General features: G+C 40.5%; 1 protein-coding gene across 1 annotated transcript in view; it reads right to left on the bottom strand.

Moving 5' to 3' along the window:
- LOC145417531 (carbohydrate sulfotransferase 11-like) overlaps window positions 1-21,398 on the bottom strand; it is a 104,426-nt gene that overhangs the window by 35,581 nt on the left and 47,447 nt on the right. The window contains exons 3-5 of the mRNA XM_080286241.1: window positions 17,977-18,150; window positions 15,529-15,660; window positions 11,035-11,145 (exon numbers count right to left, since the gene is read on the bottom strand). Of these exons, the coding sequence (XP_080142367.1) occupies window positions 11,035-11,145; window positions 15,529-15,660; window positions 17,977-18,150 (417 nt within the window). The remainder of the gene's footprint in view (window positions 1-11,034; window positions 11,146-15,528; window positions 15,661-17,976; window positions 18,151-21,398) is intronic.

Raw genomic sequence — 21,398 nt, 5'->3', positions numbered from 1 at the left:
CTGCCCCCGAGAAATAGGCCCTGAAGCCTTTGCCCGGAGTCGGACACGTAAAAAAAAAAAAAATTCTTTCCTTCATTCTTTTGTCATCCTTCTCCCTACGGGTGACTTTACACTCCCTCTTCTGACTTTCTTTCCTTCATTCTTTCCTCTTCCTTCTGCCTGTGGGTGGCTCTACACTGAGTGACAAGCCAAATGGTTTCTTGTACACCAGGAAACCATTTACTACGCTGGGTGGTAACCATATAACCAAATTTTGGCGCCTGGTGGTTTAGTGGGTAGTTACGGCTCTCCAGTCGGATTGAGCCGGTGAAGGTTTATATCCAAGGGGTGGTTGGGGTTTATTGCTCACTTAATGCTACTCAGGGATGAGTGAGGCTGGTGACTCTCATCTTAAATGTCAGGACCAACTTGCCTGGCCCCGGGCTCCTGCGCTCCTTAACGGGCAATGTAGGATTGCATGATGAAAAAAAAAAAAAATCATTTTTGTACCTAATCCATTTTTTTTTCAGCTGCAACTTCTATTGATCATCCTTATGCAACACGTTGATTTTTTTTTTATGTAACTTTCATTTTTCTTTCAGACATTGCATTTTCTTCTCATGGGCTGTTTTCCTTTCTTCCATTACTGTGCAGTTTTACCATGTTTTTCCTCAATTCTGGGGTAAAAAGCGTAGGTCAGAGGGTATGTTTTCTGAACCTGGATCGTAAGTCTTCAGTGGTGTTTTGCACGGTATGTTTTCGTATACAGGTGACGATTATCTCATTACTTTTTATCACTTTTTAGGGGAGGGTGAGAGTAAGTTATCGTGTACCTTATTTGTTTTATCGCAAGTTTTCTATGGTAAGTTAATGTGAGTATCGTTTAGTTTTATTGCAGGCTTTCTGTAATAGGTCATCACGTGTATCGTTTATTTTTATTGCAAGTTTTCTATTGGTAGTTATCGTTTTCATTTTTCATAGTAAGTCAATAATGGTTCTTAGTGCTAATTTCCTGTATATATATTGTCTTAAGTACCAATGGTTGTGCGTCTGAAGTTTTTATTGTAAGGTTCCTACAACTGGGAATTTGGATTTATCCATTTAGGTAAAAGACGTTACTTACATTTAATTCTTGCTGCCTACAGACGATTATATTCACCTGAAGAGAAGTCCTTAGTAGTGGAGGGATTAGTAGAGCTGATATTAGACCAACGTCGTTCGAGAAGTCCTTCCTATCCTAAATGCAATTGCCTGGAGACAGTAACAGTAACATTTTAAAACCTGTCATGCCCAAGAATTCAACTACAATATTTACCTTCGTCAACAAAGCTGGAGGAGGTTGTGTATTCACCTTCACCTATGTTTGTTGCTTGCCGGAATCGAAAGATTCGGCAAGCATGTTGGTCAGTTCCGTATGTTTGTCTGTCTGTCTGTTATCTGTTTATACCACAAGTCACAGTTTTGCGATAGTCGTTCCACACACACACATATATATATATATATATATATATATATATATATATATATATATATATATATATATATATATATATATATATATATATATATATATAATCAGAAGGTTGATATCCATAAACCCTGGAAGCCAATTGTTTTTCATCAAAATCGGTCAAAGGCCCTGGCCTGGGTGGGGGGCTGAAATCCTTCAATGGCCGTGGGTCAGGAAAATCGTTGGGACCCAGTGGCCGTCCCAGGCACCATTTTTTCAGATTTCGAAAATCGATTTTTTTTTTTTTTTTACCAAATTGAAGACAAACGTCTGTTGCACCAGGCAAGGCAATTTTTAGCTTCCTAAACTCACCCTATGCTTCGCAAAGAAGAGCGAATTTTTTCGCCCAATAACTACCTGCACGGCAGTGAAAACTAAGCAGACACGATAGGATCCATCCGGCAAGCGTTCTACTGCTCACACGCCGGTGTGGAAGAAGGGGATGGGGAAGAATGGGGAAGAAGGGGAGGGAAGAGGGGAAGGGAAGATGGGGAAGAGGGAGGAAGAGCGGGAAGGAAAAGGAAAGAGGGGGAGGGAAGGGGGGAAGGGAAGAGGGGGAGAAGAGAAAGAGCGAAGAAGAGGGGGGGAAGAGGGGGGAATTCATCCGGCAAACGCTCTGCCTATGGCAGTTTCATCTGTTTGTTTGTCCACTCAGTATCTCCAAAAGTTTTCAGTGAATTTCAATGAAATTTTGTGGATGGGTGGGCCATGGGACAAGGAAGAGTTTATGAAATTTTTGGGGGGATCCGGATCCGGATCAGGAGTATCCCACACAATATTTCCAAAAGTTCGAAATGAATTTCAATGAAATTTTGTGGAAGGGTGGGCCATGGGCCAAGAAAGAATTGTTTAAATTTTGAGGCGGATCCGGATCCAGATCCGGATCCTGTGTATCCTGCTCAATATCTCCAAAAGTTCTCAATAAATTTCAATAAAATTTTGTGGAAGAATAGACCATGGGTCAAGAAATAATTGATTAAGTTTTGGGGCGAATCTGGATTCAATACAATGTCTCCACGGATCCGGATCCGGATCATTTTTAATGGCAATGGCATTGGCGGAGGTATGCGCTCTCTGGGTGCTTTCTACTTTCGTTTACCTCTGATCTTGACAGACTTGTCAGCGAGTTTCCTATTTATGGCTGATGAGAATAACTTAGCGTCAGAACACGTTTATCAAACGTCATCACTAACGCTGGTCACGACGGAACGATGTTTGCCTTAAGCTTAAGCCTTTTCACTCCCATGACGTGTGTGGTATTTGACTCTCGCTGCCTCCACACGATTCTGTTCCACTCAGAACGGATATCTGAGACTGAATGAATTGATGACAGCTTTAGTAAATCTCTCATAAGCAAAGTATACTTGCCTGAAGGTAGCAAGAGCCAAGTTAAAGAAATACGTTATGGAAGTGATTTATCCGTTAACAACCAGAGGTGTCTTAAGATGAAGGAAATCGTCTGGCACTGGCAAGAATAAACATTTACCCCTTTCCGTCTGAGGACACCATTTGTAATGTAGCCTACTGTAGTTGTTGTCACTGTTTTATTCAGCTCGGGAAAGACTTATCAACTGTATGGGTTAGATATACGACCCACATACCCCCAAGACTACAAAATATCATCCTAAGCTGAATATAATCGTTTGGTGGTGCCCTGATTCGATGAATATACGTCATAAAATTAAGGTTTTAAAGACGTCACACTGAAGGAATTGTTAGATTCAGCCTTTACGTTTTACTTGCCATGATATTGCTTAGAAGTTATTATGTAATCCAGTGTTAAGGTTTCTGTCACTCAGTACAATGACGTCTTTTAGTTTATTCTTGTTACCTCCAGATGCTTTTATTTAACTTGGCAAGGACCTCTCTTAAGCCTCCAGAGCCAAGGGTTGCTACAGGTTGGATGTTGCCGAGAAAATACAGTACGGTACTTAGCATGCCCGTAGTCGCTTACAGACCCAACCATATATTGATTTTTAAAGGTGCCTCACGTTGTCACTCCTGGGTGGCGCTAAATTCCTTTACTAAAACAGTGTCCTCTGGCTGTACTTCCCACAGCTACTTGATTTTGTTTAAAGAAAGAAGAGAGCTATCGTACTGCAGATGTTAGATATGGCGCCTGTAGTCTTTGTAGCATTCAGACGATTATATTCGGTATAAGAGATGCCCCTTATACTGAAAGGGTTAGAAGCAATCTTCATTAACCATTTCAATACGAGAACAATATCACTGAGTTTAGGACAGGCTTTTCCAAATGGAGTGGTTAGAGACAGCCTCCATCCCTCACTAATAACGTTCATTCTCAAGCTGAATGAAATCGTCTGGAAAAAGCTAGAATAAACTTATCTAACACGTCCTCTGACTGAGGGGGTTTGTTTCTAACCCCTTTGCAAGCAGACGTTTCAAATAAGATTTTAAAAACCGTCTTGTGAAAATAAGTTTGTATGATAAAAGACGTTATCGTAGTGATGTAGTTAGCTAGGCTGTTGTTCCGAGTTTTCCTGGACTTCATAAAATCGTCCATAGTCATCCAGAACGAAGCTCAAAGTTTTGGATTTAAATTAAACTTGATGGACTTTTAATACACTGGCTGGTGTGGATTCTCCTGAGATAAATGAAATAGCTTAGGAATAGTGGGAATGAAATGTAAGATTCTAATGCCAGTATTCTTAAACTTTTCCTTCCCTTTTAGATGCATGGGAAAGTCATCCTTCGCTGAATTGGTATTCTTGGAAAAAAAAAAAAAAAAAAAAAAAAAATCATTCCCATTACAGAGCCGTAATTTCTTGGAGCGGGGGGGGGGGGGCCAAGGGGGGCTATAGCACCCCCCCAGTGTTTCCTGCATAAAGTTTCAATAACAACTCATGAAACTGATCAAGTTTGTAAGTAAAATATGAAACTATGTGTCAAATATTATTATTAAATCTTGTTGGCACAACTTTTTCAGTCGCACCGTGGTAATGTTGTGAGGTTTTCAATGTTTACATTGTGTGGCAATGCTGTTCTTGTCAATCGAGAACGTTGCTGATAGCTCTCTGTTGCCTTCTGGCCTGTGGGTTTATTTTCCCTCTATTGTGTTTATGTTTCTGTGTTTTGGTATCGTAACTATGTCTACAGACTGAGAGGCATATTTGAGAATCACAATGACCCACAACCAGCTAAACCACACAGAGTGTCTGAGTGTTCATTCAAGGAGACGAGTCTTGATCTGAGTCAGTTCTGAACGAATTTATTGACACGACGGAGATAAGAAAAGCCATGTTTGCTCGTGTTTGACATGTTGAATAAATGTTTGTATTTTGTGCATATCGTATATGGAAATCTGTTTATTTGAAGATCAAGGTTTTTATGATGGAATGCAAATGTGTGTGTGTGTGTGTGTGTGTGTGTGTGTGTGTGTGTGTGTGTGTGTGTGTGTGTGTGTGTGTGTGTGTGTGTGTGTGTGTGTGTGTGTGTGTGTGTGTGTGTGTGTGTGTGTGTGTGTGTGTGTGTGTGTGTGTGTGTGTGTGTGTGTGTGTGTGTGTGTGTGGCAAATAAATGTTATGTTGTGGAAGATGAGTGACCTTTAGTACGAAAGAAAGCAACGTTGGACTTAAAAGGCTGGACTTGAATATAAAAAGGAAGAAATACTTGGAATGGTTCTGTTGAAAATTCAAATAGTTCTATGCGTGTCTCATCGAATATTTCTAAATTTGATTCAAACTAATCATAAACTAAATCATAATAGTAATTAGATTTTGATTATCTTCTCATTTCCAAAAGAATAAGGGCAGGGCGGTATATTTCAACCTGGATCCTACCGCAGGCATGTAGGAACAATCTTGACAAGGGTGCAGCATGCTGCAACAAAAATGTAAAATGGCCAAATTATTAAACTTTGTCACAGTCTGAGCTGAATGTTCAGATTGACAGAAAGTGAAGTTTTTATTTAAACACCCAACTCCATCACAAAACATACATGCCTCATTAAGCATCAACTTTTGGTACAATCAGACTGAAAAATATCGGGTGGTCTGTAGACTTAGGCTTTTCAGTTTAATTTTAAACTTGTAGTACTTAAGCGTTTCATTTTAATTTTAAGTTTGTAATATGGAGGTTTATACATTTTGTCTAGCCCCCCCCAAAAAAAAAAAAAAAAAATGTTGAAAATTACGGGCCTGCTTTCTGAGCTTCTCGAAGGGCAAGGTCTTCCCTTCGAGCAGCCGAAATTATTGGACCTAAATGGAATCATTTGACCCGTCTCTTCAAAAATCCCTTCAAAATTTTTGTGCGTTCTTTTGTAATTTGTCTTAAATATATTTAAAATATCGATGAAAGGTATTGTACATTTTTATTAATACGATTTACAACGATATACTGATCTTTTAAGTGCTGTTTGTGTCTCTTTAAAAATGTTACTCATGTCGGCTGAGATGTTTGGCCAGATATAAACAAAGCAGACGACGTACTACCTCCGATATTTATCCAGTTTTATATGATCTGACACTGACAAATCATATACATTATGGCCCGGGTCACACGAGGAATTTTTTTCGAGAAATATTTGGCTTGTTAATTTGCCCGGAAAAGGAAAATCTGCCATCAAGGTCATATGAGTGGCTCGGCTCATGTCTTCCAGCTGGAAAGAAATAAGCGAGGCCGCCATGCGAGTATATGAGACGGACTTTAACAACTGATTGTTACATATACGAATAACAACATTAAGGATAATAATATTCCTCGAATATAATTTATTATCAAAATATTGTGCCATGAGGAGTGAACACCGCCGCGGTGTTGGCCAGAATGGCATTTCTGGCTGCATACAAACCAACTGTAGGCCTATGGGTGTGGTGGTGACCTCCCACATCTCAAATGTGTTGTGCTTTCATTATCCAGCACGAGATATGCCTGTTCTGATGTATTAGTTTACAAATTTAACGCTCCACCATACGAAATATCAGCAGCATGGGTCGGTTTAGCTTAACAGGACTACCAACCTGAACATTTTCCCTTCCCTTCCAAGGGAATCTGTTTGAATACCGATGGAAATCAAAACTCCTTCGGTGGGAAGGGGAAGTTCAGGGAAGGGATTATTTTTAAGAATAGGGCTGTATGTTCCTTCAGCACGATAACTTTTCACTTTATTACTTCCAGACGATTTTATTCATCTTAATGGAGATTTTTCGAACTGGATGGATTAGCTACTGTCTTATATCAACCCCTTCTCAACTATGGGACTCTCCTAAGCTGCAGAATCGTATGGCTGCAGCAAGAACGGGCTACAGAAAAAACGTCATGGTTGTAAATGAGCTAAAGAGCAGCGAAAAGGTTAACGTATATGCGGAACACTTTAATAGCAAGTGAGATACACACACAAAGGCGTAATAGCTGTCTTATAACCAAGCCTGTCTGTCCATAACAAGACACCGTAATCCCGGAATGGGTGGCCTCAAACGAATTATCTCGATGTCGTTCTGCACTGCACCCTTTCATTCACATAAATATGCGGTTACCATTCAACGTTAGGAAAACTCGCACTGACTAGGTTAGACTCTCCACTGCGAAAGTCATACTTGGTTATTAATTTCATTCCCAATAACTTCAGACGATTTTATACCGTGGGGGAAAACCCCGTGTAGTTATCCCCATCAGTCCGATTTTTTTTTTTTTTCATTGTTTTGCTATGTAGACAGTTTTACTCACCTTAGGACAGATTTCCAGACTGGGGTTAGATATACCTTTCACAAACCCCATCAGCGTTAGAGGCCTTTCCCCAACTGACTACACTCATCTGGCAGTAATGGTACTGAAATGTAAAAACATGTCATCATGGTCAGTGCCGGATGAGTCGTGAGGCAAATGAGGCAACAGCCTAAAAAAAAAAAAAAAAAAAAAAGAGAGGGTTGCACAGTTTGTTCGCCTTCTTACAGCAAAGTGATTGCGTATAAGTTAACTTGAATATTTAGGATTATTATTAAACTATTTTCACCTGTAAAACGGTTACAGGTAGGTGTATACTGTAGTAACTTCATTTACATTTGCAGTGTTGATGGTAGATGGTAGCAGTCATCATCCGCTTATTTGATGAAATTGTGCCTACTTCTTACCTTCGCCTCTATTATTCTTTTTATGTGTCCGTCCTCCTCTCTTCCTGTTTCTCCCATCCTTCCTCTCTCTTATTTTCTTTCCATTTCAAGTGGCTCTACAGTGAGTGACTAGACTACTGGTTTCCTGTAACCCAGGAATACATTTACAACGCTAAGTGGTAACCATGTTACCAAAAAACAGGGTGATGTGGAGCCTGCTACGTGGTATCCTTGTCAACTAGAAGGATAGACGCAGATGCGCTGTCTATGCAGGAACCAAATCTTCACGCTCTTCCCCGTGCCTCACTGTGGCGAGACGCTCTGTTGCAGAGGAACATCGGTTCACTGCAGAAGTAGTTGCTTGCCTGTGGTTGATAGGTCTGCTCGGCCAGAGATATCGGGGTTGCTTAACAGTAACAAAATAATAATGAAATAACATTTTCATAGTTATGAGTCGAATTTTAAGCGGCAATAATGAAAATTAAGGGACGATCTCGTTTTTCCATGTGCATTTTTATACGGCAGGGTCTCCACACAAATGCTCCCCCCACAAAGATATTTGCCTGAGAGCTTCTACCTGCTTTAATGTAACCCTGATTGATGTGAGAGGGCTGTAAGGGTTAAAAACAATCCCTGCAGTATTGGTACTCCCTTTGTCAAGAGTACTTTTTTTTTCTTTTTTCTATTTTATCTCTTGACAATTTATGCAGCACTGAATAAAACATTGCAGTCAGAGGGTCAAACGATACAAGGGATGTTGGAATATTCAGACGAGAGAAATTTTGTAAAACACATCATTAAATAACTTTCCCCAGCTCACCACCTCCCACCCGAACAGCGAAATCAATGCGCGATCACGAAAACGACATTAAGAGAAGGTAAAGAATGCGGGACTTTTGGTAAACAGAGAAGCATTGGACCGAGAAGGATAGTCGTGTGCTTGAAGGGGAAGAACCTGTAGCCACTGCGTCCTCCTTGTTCACCTACCATGATTTTCTGAAGGCTGGTAAGATTGGGCTCAGGAATTTTAGAATGAATGTGGGAGGAACGCGTAAGGCATGTAATGGATTTCTTGAGTTGCCCCCTTCACTGCGAGGGGTCCTTCGTAATCTCTTCCATCCAGGGACGTATTCTTTATTTCATTCTTGTAACCTCCAGACGATTTTATTAAGTTTAGGAGAGACTTCACACTAGATAGGTAATACACATCCATCACTCATCCAGTCGCTACAAGAAAGTCACTCAAGGCTAATAAAAGCGTGTATAGGTAGCAAGAAAAGATCAACAGAATACGTCACTTGATTCATGGGAGCGAACTGTGATTTAAAAAAAAAAAAATCGTTTAGGGTGGCAAGAATAAAATGGACATGTCCAGATCGTAATGAAGATGTTGAGATTTCTTCCCAACCTGCAAAAAAGAAAATCGTGTGGGATGGCAAGAGTTACCTGTCCTTTCTCCACTGTATAAAAATTGTTTCGGGTGACAGAGGTAAAATAAAGTACTAAAGAGATTAATGGAGACTGTTTTTAACCCCTTCACAACGAGGTGTCCTTCTTAACGTGTCAAAAATCGTCTGAAGGTAATAATGCCAGGAGGTTTTCTCCAGACTTAGAAAAATATCCTTTACACCAGTCAAAACGATGGCAAAATATCCCTTTAGTTGTATTTTCTTTAACGCCAGACGATTGTATACAGCCGAGATGAGACCCCTGTAGAAGGGATGTCTAGCTAACTGTGTATCATTAATTTATATTTCTATCTGTCTGAGTTTGACCATCTGTCAGTCTTGCGAGTCGTCATTCCGTTCGTCTGTTTCTCTGCCTGTCTCTCATCATTGCTATCCATCCATCCATTACCCACAAACAAACGAAATCACCTACCTGACAAACATTTTCCACGCTTCAGTTCTCAGTCAGTCCAACTGTGCATCTCTCTGTGTAATCACTGGTCATCTTTGTCTGCTATGCAAGGTTAGTTTTCCTCCAGTTCATTAGTTTGTACCACAGTACTTAAATTGTAAATTAAGTGAGTGAGTAAAACCTCCCACCCCTTCCACGCAGCACAATCTTTCGATCTGTCTATCTTAATCCATCTAAACTGTCATATCAATGTTCTTCATTATCTTCTTCCAGTCAGCCTTTCTACCCATCCATCCGTCAACCCGTCCATCAACCCGTTAAGCAATCAAGTTACGCGATTATTTTAAATACAAGCTCGCTGTCGCCCACTCCGACGCAGGAGAAAACGACTTTCACTCAATTTAGTTTCTTAGCTGTCGTAATTAATGGTTTACATCAAGCAATTCCCACAGCCAGGTCCCGCTGATAACTCGGAGATTTACCTCAGTCGTTTCACTTCCTCCCTGTCATAGAGCATTTATCCTTTCAGTCCTAGGAAGCCTTTTATTGTTTTACTCTTATTTTATCCAGACGATTATTTATCTTCGGGTATACTTTTCAAAAGTGGAGGGATTAGGTATAGCCTTCACCGGTCCCTTCATTACCAGGAATTCTCCGGAGCAGGATAAAATCCTTTGGTAGCAAAAAGAAAAACTAACAGAAAAATGTCATCCTACTGAAGGAGTAAACAGAAAGTCATCCCCCTATAACTCATTGCAGGATGCTGTTACACCACAATATAAGCACACACAACTAAACAAGTGTAGTAGGAGGTAACCGTTGATGTCCTATATGATCAATGTGGTTTGTGATGTCTAAGAGAGTTTAACTTGTTTTAATGTAGGTATGCATAAAATAGACACCGTAAGCAAGATAGAAGTGTCCCCAGCAAGTGATGTTATGCATCGTCATGAACACAGGACCAGGAATCGTCTGTGTTGTCGTACTGTTTGGCACGGAATGTGTGCAGATAAATTATTGTGTAAGTGTACTGTCAACATTAAATAATTAAAATCCATAGGTTCGATGAAACTGGACCTGAACAATAATTATAAATCCGCTTCGGTGTCTTTCGTATTCCTGAGTAACAAATACTTTCCGTGTTGTATTAGTTTATAAAATTATATCACATGAAATAACACATGATTTTTTTTATATTAAGACACACTGTACAGTATTTGAAAATCCTGCGTCCCGTATTTCAAAACGCAAAACATAGAGTGAATCTGGATACGTCACAATCGAGTGTACAGCCATGAACAAACAATCGCTGACAATCCCATACCAACACTGTGTCCTGTCTTTTATATTTCTCATTTCTCCCCAAAAGACACAGAATATCCTTCTTTATCATACCAATTTGCTTTGTTTCATATTGCTGCCACATAAAAATAATTACTGTAATACCTTTCTCAATACATCCCAAACAAGAAAGCGTATCCTTCCTTTTCATATCCCTGTGCTGTACGCGTCATATTGTTGCCACATAAAAGTAGTTCATGTAATAACTTTCACTGTCACAACCTACAGAGTGTCAGAGAATTTTTGCTCATGGCTGTGCATAAACCAACCACCCACCTGACAAACTCCTTCCACGTTGGCTCTGTGCGGTTGGCGAGGGAGTGGTCCGAATTGTCCCGGTACACCTTAACGATGTTCTTGCCGTACATGGTGTAGTAGTACCCGTCTCTGGGGGGAGGGCGGAGAGGAGATACGCGGGTTAGCTTGTAAGTAGTAAAAGGTTAAAGGCGGTCACAGTTATTTCCATAATATTGTTTTTGAGGGGCAGAGTTCCAAAGCTAAGGTGCTGGAGTTCATTACATTCATGAGCACGATCCTAGTAGCATTATAAGAACTTCTCGTCACCCGTCCATCTGTGGCAGGTTCAGACCCTTACGTGTAAGGCATGGCCGTTAGCCACTAGAAACCAAAAGGTAAGAGAAAGGTTTTAAATTTTACACACCAGGAATGCCTGCCGTCTGCGTGTTGTTATAAACCAACTACCGCTTGTGTCAGGATGTAGGCTTGTCAGGGTGTAGTCTAGCCGCGATGTAGGCTTGCCAGAGAGAAGTTTAGCTACAGTGTAAGCTACCAGGGGGCGGTTTGACTACGGTGTCTGGTAGCCAGGGAGTAGAATAGACAGGAGGTAGGTAGCCAGGAGGCTGGGTAGCACAAGGGCAGGGTAGGTAGGGGGTGGGATATCCACGGTGTAGGCTGACCACTGTCTTAATCACTAAGAAGTTTTGTCAAGGTGTACCACACGTTACTCACCTCAGTGATGGCTAAGGTATTTGCATCAGTAATATTTAACAGCTACACTAGTGACTACAAGTACCTATTGCTGGTAAATCGTCGGTGGGAAAAAAGTGCTGTACATGTGTCTCACTCATAGTTTGATTAAATAAACTTTAACACACACACACACACACACACACACACACACGTACTCTTTAAATAGCTGGTACCTGAGTGAATGTATTTATGTGTAGCCATTTCATGTACACAAGAGCTGGACATGTATAGTACACGGCTCGCAGTCCCACGCAATGTTGTCGTTAATTAATTCTTCCAAAATTTACATATTTTGAAAAGAATTAATCTCTTAGAAAAGGCTTTACTATTTAATGGCTTTCAGTGCTCACTAGTACTAATGGAAATATTCTGTGAATATATATATATATATATATATATATATATATATATATATATATATATATATATATATATAACACAGTATATATATATATATATATATATATATATATATATATATATATATATATATATATATATATAATAGAACAGAGGAAGGAAGAAAATGAATAAAAAAATAATCCGTACGCCAAATTACTGGTGTTCTCCTTTCTTTAAAAATCTGTAACAGTTGGACTTGAACAGCTGTAGGTTCAAGTTTAGGGGGAAACAACTCTGGGGAAACTCTTTCTAAAGAGATGCAGTTTGGGGAATAAAAGATTTCTGATAGGCGGAAGTTCTGCAGTATGGCAGTGTGACATTTCAGTCATGAGCTTTACCAGATGCCCGTGTAGCACAGGGGAAGGCATGGAGAGGTGGCACAGTGGATATATATATATATATATATATATATATATATATATATCCCGTCCGATCAGCGAAGTTAAGCAACGTTGAGTCTGGTTAGTACTTGGATGGGTGACCGCCTGGGAACACCAGATGCTATTGGCATCCCTACGTGTCAAGTGGGGTTGGTGGAGGATTAGTGCCCCTCCCAGTAAAACAATTAACTCTAAGCCCTTGGCCACCCCATTTGGGATACTTGGCGTCTGGCAATGAATGAATGATGAATATTATGTTTTACATAGTCTTGTTAAAGACCTGAGCTTAATTATTGTTATCAGTTTGTTTTAGTAGTTCTTTCAGCTTTTCTCACCATACACTTAATATTAGAGTCGAGTTGGTCGAGCAGACTTCAGAAGTTCATGTATTTATGAGTTTACATGCCCACGTGAGACTTGCGAGCCTCGTCACATAAGCTATATTGGCATGACAACCGCGACACACTAGCAGTCGCCTAACCATGCACTAACAGTTTGGAACCTTTAGCGGCTACATACACAAGCATCTTAATGACAGGCTAACAAGACAACACCGAGGTGAAAACGCACATATATTGAAACATTGCCAGGACAACATTCGCCTCGCGGTTACAGAGTCAGTGTTAATCATGAACAATGCGCCTATTCTGAATAACAAAATAATAGGCCAAGACCTAATGCTAAGTTTTTCTTAGTTTCCATACAAAACATGTTTTGTCAGTGCAGGTACGACCAGATGAGCCGCGTCCTAACACGGTCACCACCTCCACGCAAACAAGCAACCTACATTCAAGCCGTTTAGTTGCCTATGTCACCCACAGCCCGGGCTTGGACAGCAACAGTATCAGAAGTGTTGTCACACCACGATACAATATAAGTCCAGACCCACTCCATGCATACTTGCCGTTTCACGTGGCTAGTCTCTTGACAGTTTTAACTATTCCCTCATTTTAACTAATAACTTATTTTATCGTCATTATGGCATTTAAACAAAAAAGTTTTGTCACAGATGAAGATGGGTAATAGTTTAGTACCCGAAACGTCTTGTCATACCAAATGTATGAAATATAAGAAAGCATGAGTTTCTGAAGTCTGCTTCACCAGCCCGACCCTAATATTAAGTGAATCGTGAGAATATTTTACGTGTCCGACTCTGGACAAAGGCTTCAGGGTCTATTCCCAAGTCCCAGTTGTCCTCCTAGGGGCCCAGTAGTCCTCCTTCATCTCCACATGTCACCACTTCGGCGCTAACGACCACCATCCATATCGAACACATGCTAGGGCTGTCTCATACAAGACTGGTGTGTGTGTGTGTGTGTGTGTGTATGTATATGTATATATATATATATATATATATATATATATATATATATATATATATATATATATATATATATATATATATATATATATATATATATAAGGATATATGTATATGTGTATCTAAAGGTAGCAAGCATAGAAAAAAAGTTTACATAAACGTAAAGAAATGGTTAATGAGTTTAGATAGATATGGCCGGACCCTTTACTGAATGGGGCGTCAGGCACAATTTACAGACAGAGAGAATGTCTGAAGGATAAGGTTATTAATACCGGTAGATCAGGTGCGTAACCAGGGGAAGGGGGGTTGAGAGGATCGGACGACCCCCCCACCCACCTGCCTAAAGGTTCACTTTCTCACTTTTTATTTATTTTTTTTTTAATATAAGTGCAAAAACAGTCACTCTCCGTTGTTCAGAAGTTTTGTGCTGCTTCTCAACATCGCTTATGTCTACACCCAGACCCCTATAGCAAGCATGCAGCAAACCATTGACCAGCCGGCTGCTGTGCAAGTCCGGATTCAGCAAAAAAGACAGCTCCCCCCCCCCCCTCCTCTAAGAAAAGTCTGGCTACGGGCCTGTAGATATTAGGGTGGATGGACAGGATGACAGCTAGAAGGATGCATATTCCAAGTAAATATTCCTTCACTAAACTCCTCTGAACAAAATTTCTTTGATAATTCTCCAACTTGTAAGACAAAGGGATAAGCAGAATTCGGTAAACAAACAGACGAATACAAAACAGACTGAGAGAGATTAATGATTTCAGCGAGTATTCCCCGAATAATTTGGCGTTAGCACCACGTCCACCTAGTAATTCTCCAGCTTGTTTCTATAGAATAACAGCTACAGAGACAGAAAAACAAATAAAGAAGCAGATAGATAAACAAACTGAGTTAGATATGAGGCGCATAGCCGCGGTGCTCATCTCCGTAAACTACTGTAGATTGTTTAGCCTGTGGCAGGTTATCCATCCAATATCTTGATATACAAGGTCACTGCATCATCCAGGTTGCCACAGTTATCCCCGCCTGGGTGTTGCCTTAGGTACTGTACTCGTTTTACCTGCCAACCCACAATGGGTGGATGGACACTGAGTCGAGTGACGCCAGCTGCCAGCACCAGTATTTGAACCCTGGTGCTAATCGGCCGGCAGCTTCACTCAACAACTTTGACCACTCAGCTACCGCGGCTAAACTGAGGTTGAATTAAGCAAATTACTCCTACTCAGTCTTACCTGAACATGAAGTCACTCTGACAATTCACCAGCTTTTAAAATGCTTAGACAGATCGATAAGTAGACAATGACAGACACTGGACAGTCCTGAAGTAGACAGATGAAAATTGTAAGAGAATAACCCCTGAATAATCTCACCTAAACATTTAGTCTCTGATACTCATAACTCTTCATCTGGTCCTTACAGATAGATTGATAGACAGACAAGTAGATAAACAGATAGAAAGATAGACAGATTAGCAAAGTCAGATAGGAAGGTGAATAATATGATAACTCTCTGAATAGTCTCACCCAATCACTAATCTCTGATACTTCTTTTGCTTGTCTAGAAAGATAGATTGATGGATAGATAGACAGACAGATAAGTAGACAGACAGATAGACAGATTAACAAGCAGAGTAAGAGACAGTTGTATAATCTGAATAATCGTGTATAATCTCACCTGAACATCAAGTCTCTCTGATAACTCTCTAGCTTGTCCCTGTAGGCTGACAGCACTCTCTCGAAGGGGTGCCGCACAACCAGCAACTTGAAACTCTTCTTGAATACCCTCTTCATCTTACTGCTGGTCATTCTGTGGGGGTGGATGGGTGGCGAGGTGGAGAGGTGGATAAGGAGGATTTTAGTGAATGGATAGGTGAGCAGGTGGATTGGAGAGGTGGTGGATGGGTGCAAGGAAAGAGGTGCGTGGGTGGATGCATAGATAGATGGGTAAGTAGAGAGTAGGGCAAGAAGTATATGGCTGGATGGATGGGTAAGTAGGTGGACAGGAGAAGGAATGAACCGATGGATAAATGAGTGGGTGGATATGTGGCTGGACTGATGAAGAAGTGGATACATAGATGGAGGGAGGAAGGGTGAGTGAACGGGAGGATGGATGGATGGAGGGATAGATGGGATGACTGGGTGGATGGATGGGAGGAGGGAGAAATGAATAGATGGGTGTGTGAATGGTAGATGGATGGATGGATTGGTGAAGGAGTGGAAGGGTGGATGGATGGAGAGGTAGATGGATGGATGGATGGGAGGGTGGATTGCTGAAGAAGTAGATGGGTATAAATGGATAGGAGAAGTGGGAGGGTGCAAAACTGAGTGAATTTGTGAAGGAGTGGCTAGGGACAGGCTGGCAAGTGAGTTGGGTGGAAGAAACACAAGAGGGATAGACGATGGATGAAAGAATATTAAGGAGTGCAGATGGACTGGTGGATTGTCTCGATGGATGAGGATTAGGAATAAAGTAAAGTGGTGGAATGAACTGAAAGGTGGCTAGGTGTATATGAACAGCTGACAGTCAATATGAGAAATAGGTGGATGACTGAATGACCTGAGCTAGGTAAATAGATGAATGGTTATACACACACACACACACACACACACACACACACACACACACACACACACACACACACACACACACACACACACACACACACACACGCACACACACACACACACACACACACACACACACACATATATATATATATATATATATATATATATATATATATATATATATATATATATATATATATATTCCATTGGATCCCAGGGGTGCTGGGAGAGGCATTGCACTGGGAGGGCACTAAGCGTACCGCCCTCCGCCTATCGGCTCATAGTCGCGAAGCTCATAGGTCCCTACCCGGGGATTTCCTACTTTATAAAGACTTGAAAAATCCCAGTTCTGTCCAACTCTCTGGACACTGGACCCCAATGATATATATATATATATATATATATATATATATATATATATATATATATATATATATATATATATATATATATATATATATATATATATATATGAGCGCAGATGATTTAAATAGTCTGGTAACCATGTCACATTGTGAAGTTATTTCTATACGAGAAAATAATGATCTACTGTACAGTATATTAAAAGAATTTCACGCACACACAAGCAATGATCATTTGTATAGTATTAGTAAAGTACTGAAAGTACTGAAATTCTCTCTCTCTCTCTCTCTCTCTCTCTCTCTCTGAGCCACCAGTCAGCCGCAGCATCTCCATGTATGGCAGACACAGCTCCTCTGTCTCTTTCCGCCTTTTTTTCTCCCCCTTCTCTCCGCAAGTCATATTTAATAATGCACTTTCATCTTCATCCTCCACATTCGCCACTGTAATTGACTTTTTCCGTGTGTGTGTGTGTGTGTGTGTGTGTGTGTGTGTGTGTGTGTGTGTGTGTGTGTGTGTGTGTGTGTTCATATCTGCCATTCTACCTTCACTGAAATTCATCCTTAACTGCGTGCGTGCATTTGTTACTTTCTACGTTCTCCTGTGTGCACTGATATGACTCTATATTTCAATCATTCTTCCCTACCCCTTCTTGTATCCTCTTACCGGTATATCCATTCACCCTCTCACCAACGTCCTGCTTTCTATCGCCACTTCCTTCACCTTCCATATTTTGTCCTCTCGTTTTGTTTCCTTGTATTTCTTCAGTCCCTTTCATCTGCTTCTTTATATATATATATATATATATATATATATATATATATATATATATATATATATATATATATATATATATATATATATATATATAAAAGGTTTCATATATATTATATATACATATTTATCCACACACACACACACACACACACACACACACACACACACACTTGCATACCGTTCGGCTTTTTTGTAACCTCTCTCTTTCTCTCTCTCTCTCCACACACACACACACACACACACACACACACACACACACACACACACACACACACAAGAGGTATTAATGATGTATAGTATCGATATCACAGCTATTTTCAACGCACAATGGTAATGATCCCTATTCTCTCTCTCTCTCTCTCTCTCTCTCTCTCTCTCTCTCTCTCTCTCTCTCTCTCTCTCTCCGCACCGTACTCACTTTGGGTAGTAGTCCCTGAGCAGCTTATGGAGTCCAATATCGGAGCTGATCTGGTCTTGCGGGGCGTTGGCCAGCTTCAGTAAGTTATAAACCCACGTGGAGGAGCCGCTCTTGGGCACCTTGCAGTACACGAAGTCTTCCTTAGGGGCGTAGTACATGTAATTCCAGTTGACCCTGGAATGAGAGGGTAAAATAACTGGATAGTGTAAGTTAGGTTTGGTTAGGTTGTTAGATTGGGTTAGTTTAAATGCTGACTGGGTGTGTATAGGTTCCATTTAGGTCGGTAAGATTTGGTTAAGTTAGTACAGGTCATGAAATTGCTGGACTTAAAAAAAAAAAAAATCTTAATTACAGATCAAGTTTAATTTCCCACGACACAAAAATGAAGGGATGGAAGTGATGAGTATACTAGATTCCAGCTGACCTTGTGTTACAGTGAGGCTGGATGAGGTGAAAAAAGCTGATGGAGGGACGGAGGAGACGAGTATATGAACATGATGAGAACGTAGAGTATATTAATATGAAGAGAACGTAGAGTATATTAATATGATGAGAATGTAAAATTGCAGTTGGCCTTTTGGTAAAGTGAGATTAGATAAAGTCAAATGAGGTGTTAAGAGTTGCTGGAGGTGTAAAGAGGTTTTATGTGTATTACTGCATTTTTTATGTTAAGATGGAGGGTTAGATATATTGGACACAATTACAAATCCGGTTCACCATGTGGAGTTTATTATAAAAGGTGATGGGAAGTTGTTAAAGAGGAACTATGATCATGACAAGTTTTTTTATTATTTACTAGACTAAGATGATGTAAAGGAAAGTGGGAAGAAGCTGACCCTAACCTAAAAATGCAAGTTGAGTCTGGGAGAAGATATCTAATAGGGTCTTTCACCACTCCAGTCAGATGACGCAATTCTTATGCTATTCGTCCTATGTCCAGACGATTGCGTTTACTGTGGGATAGTCTTTTCTTTTCTGGACGAGTTAAATGAAGTCTCCATTAACGCCATCAATACGAGAGGCCTGAGTGGAATAAAATCGTCTGGAAGCAGCAAGAATGAACCAATTATCACGTTAAGGCGATAGAAGCTGTTAGGGAGACATTACGGGTAGCGTGTGTGTGTGTGTGTGTGTGTGTGTGTGTGTGTGTGTGTGTGTGTGTGTGTGTGTGTGTGTGTGTGTGTGTGTGTGTGTGTGTGTGTGTGTGTGTGTGTGTGTGTGTGTGTGTGTGTGTGTGAGGTGTGGAGGTTTAAGATGGCAGAAAATTGACAGGGGATCGAACTGACTGGAAAAATTTTGTACGGTGTAGTGCATGGCGCCCCCTGCGTTTGCCAGGTGACGAATCAGTATCCGAATTAAATTAGGTTGATTGATAATGTGAAGCGCGTATGTGTGGAAAGTCCTGCATGTGTGGTGAAGTCAGGATTCCGGTGGCCTGAACAGTAAGTGAATGACAGTGTGGCCCATTTATTTGAACTTGTTATTAATTAGTTCTCCCTCCATCAGGTTTTCGTCTTGCTCTCAGGACCCTGCTTCACCCAGTCGTGGGTAGGAGAGCAAGATCGGGATGATGATGATGGTGGTGATGATGAGGGAGAGGATATTCTTTTTTTTTTTTTTTTAAACAGAACAGTGGAATGAAAAACAAATGAATAAAAAGAAATAATCCATACACCAGATTACTGGTGTCCTCCATTCATAAAAAATCTGTAACAGTTGGACTTGAACAGCTGTAAAGTTTATGGGGAAACAACTCTGGGGACGCGAGTTCCAAAGAGATGCAGTCTGAGGAATAAAAGATTTCTGATAGGCAGAAGTTCTGCAATATGGCAATGTGACATTCCGGTCATGAGTGTTACCAGATGCCCGTGTAGCACAGAGGAAGGCATGGAGAGGTGGCACAATGCATGCAACTTGGTCTGAGCATTTGCCATAAAAGTATCTGTAAAATAATGCATGGGAGGCAACATTCCTTCTTACTTGTAGGGGAGGTAGTTTATTAGTAATGGCAGGGTTATTAATAATTCTATCAGCTTTGTTCTGAATATTGTCTAGTTGTTTTAGTGCAACCTCATCACATCCATTCCACAAGAGTGAGCAGTATTTAAGCTGAGAGTGCAAATGACTCTTGTAAACTATAGCCAACAGCTCGTCAGTGAAAAAGCTACGAGCTCTTTACAATAAATCAAGTTTCCTTGAGGCGGTTTTAGCATGTGGTCTGACGTGAGAGGTCCAGCTGAGGCATTGTTAAGTGAAACACCGAGATTATCAATACTTCTGGAGATAGGAATATTAGTAGCACTGACCATAATATAGGAATCTGGCAATATCTTTCTATTAGTAAACTGTAGGCTACATATTTGGATTTACTAGCATAAATGAAACAATGTTATTTTGTCCCCAGTCAGTGATCCTAGAAAAGTCTTGATTTATGGAGATGGCTGTACTGAGGTGTGAGTTAGAGATATTAAACCCTGTGAATGGGTGTTTAAGTGTGAATGAACCGTGAAGTGTTGAGTCATCAGCAAATGGATGGATTGAATTATGGGTGACAGATAAGAGATCATTAATATGTATTAGGGATAGGGTTGGAGCCAGAACTGATCCTTGTGGCACGCCTGCATTAATTGAATGGAACTTGGAATATACATCATCTACTTTTACTGATCTTTCTATCACTGAGATATGAGGAAGTCAGGGGAACAAAAGACGTTAGTCCATAACAAGAGAGTTTGGCCTGCAGAGAACGGTGCCACACACTGTCAAAAAAGCTTTAGAAATATCAAGGGCTATGGCATGAGTTTCTCCATGTTGGTCAGTTTAATGATGAATGGTATGAGTCAGGAGACTGAGTATATCAATGGTGGATCTTTCGTGGCGATAACCATGCTGTCCATCACTAATTAAGTTGTTGGATTCAAGATGATTAACTATGTGCTTATTCATTACAGTTTCAAATAATTCACCAAGAGAAGACGTGATAGCTATTGGTCTGTCGTCAGAGGGGTCAGAGGAACTTCATTTCTTCGGCATTGGATGCATATTGACTTCTTACCAAGAAGTAGTGAATGAAGAAGTACGTATGCGTATTAACGCTTAATAACGAGGTCAAGAGAAACTGACCCTGACAAATTTATTCTGGATGGAAAGTCAATTGAGTCACTTGGAGGTTATAAGTGGCTGCTTTTATTTATTTATTTTTTAGTTGTAATCAGATCGGAAGGAAAGGAAAAGTCAAGACAAGAGGACCTTAACCCAGGAGAGAGAGAGAGAGAGAGAGAGACTACGGGAACGTATTGGGGTCATAGGTCTGTAATTTTATCTCTATTATTTTTTTTTTTTTCCCCAGTCATTGATGCAGGAAAGTCGGCGTGACGAGAAATGGACCTTCACCTTTGACGGAAATTCCAGTGGACAGGTAA

The sequence above is a fragment of the Coenobita brevimanus genome, chromosome 110 (assembly GCF_032717465.1).
Source record: "Coenobita brevimanus isolate Jiangsu-jjx chromosome 110, ASM3271746v2, whole genome shotgun sequence".
NCBI classification, from domain to species: Eukaryota; Metazoa; Arthropoda; class Malacostraca; order Decapoda; family Coenobitidae; genus Coenobita; species Coenobita brevimanus.
Note: the sequence above shows the minus strand (reverse complement) of the source record. Positions and strands in the feature narration are given on the sequence as shown.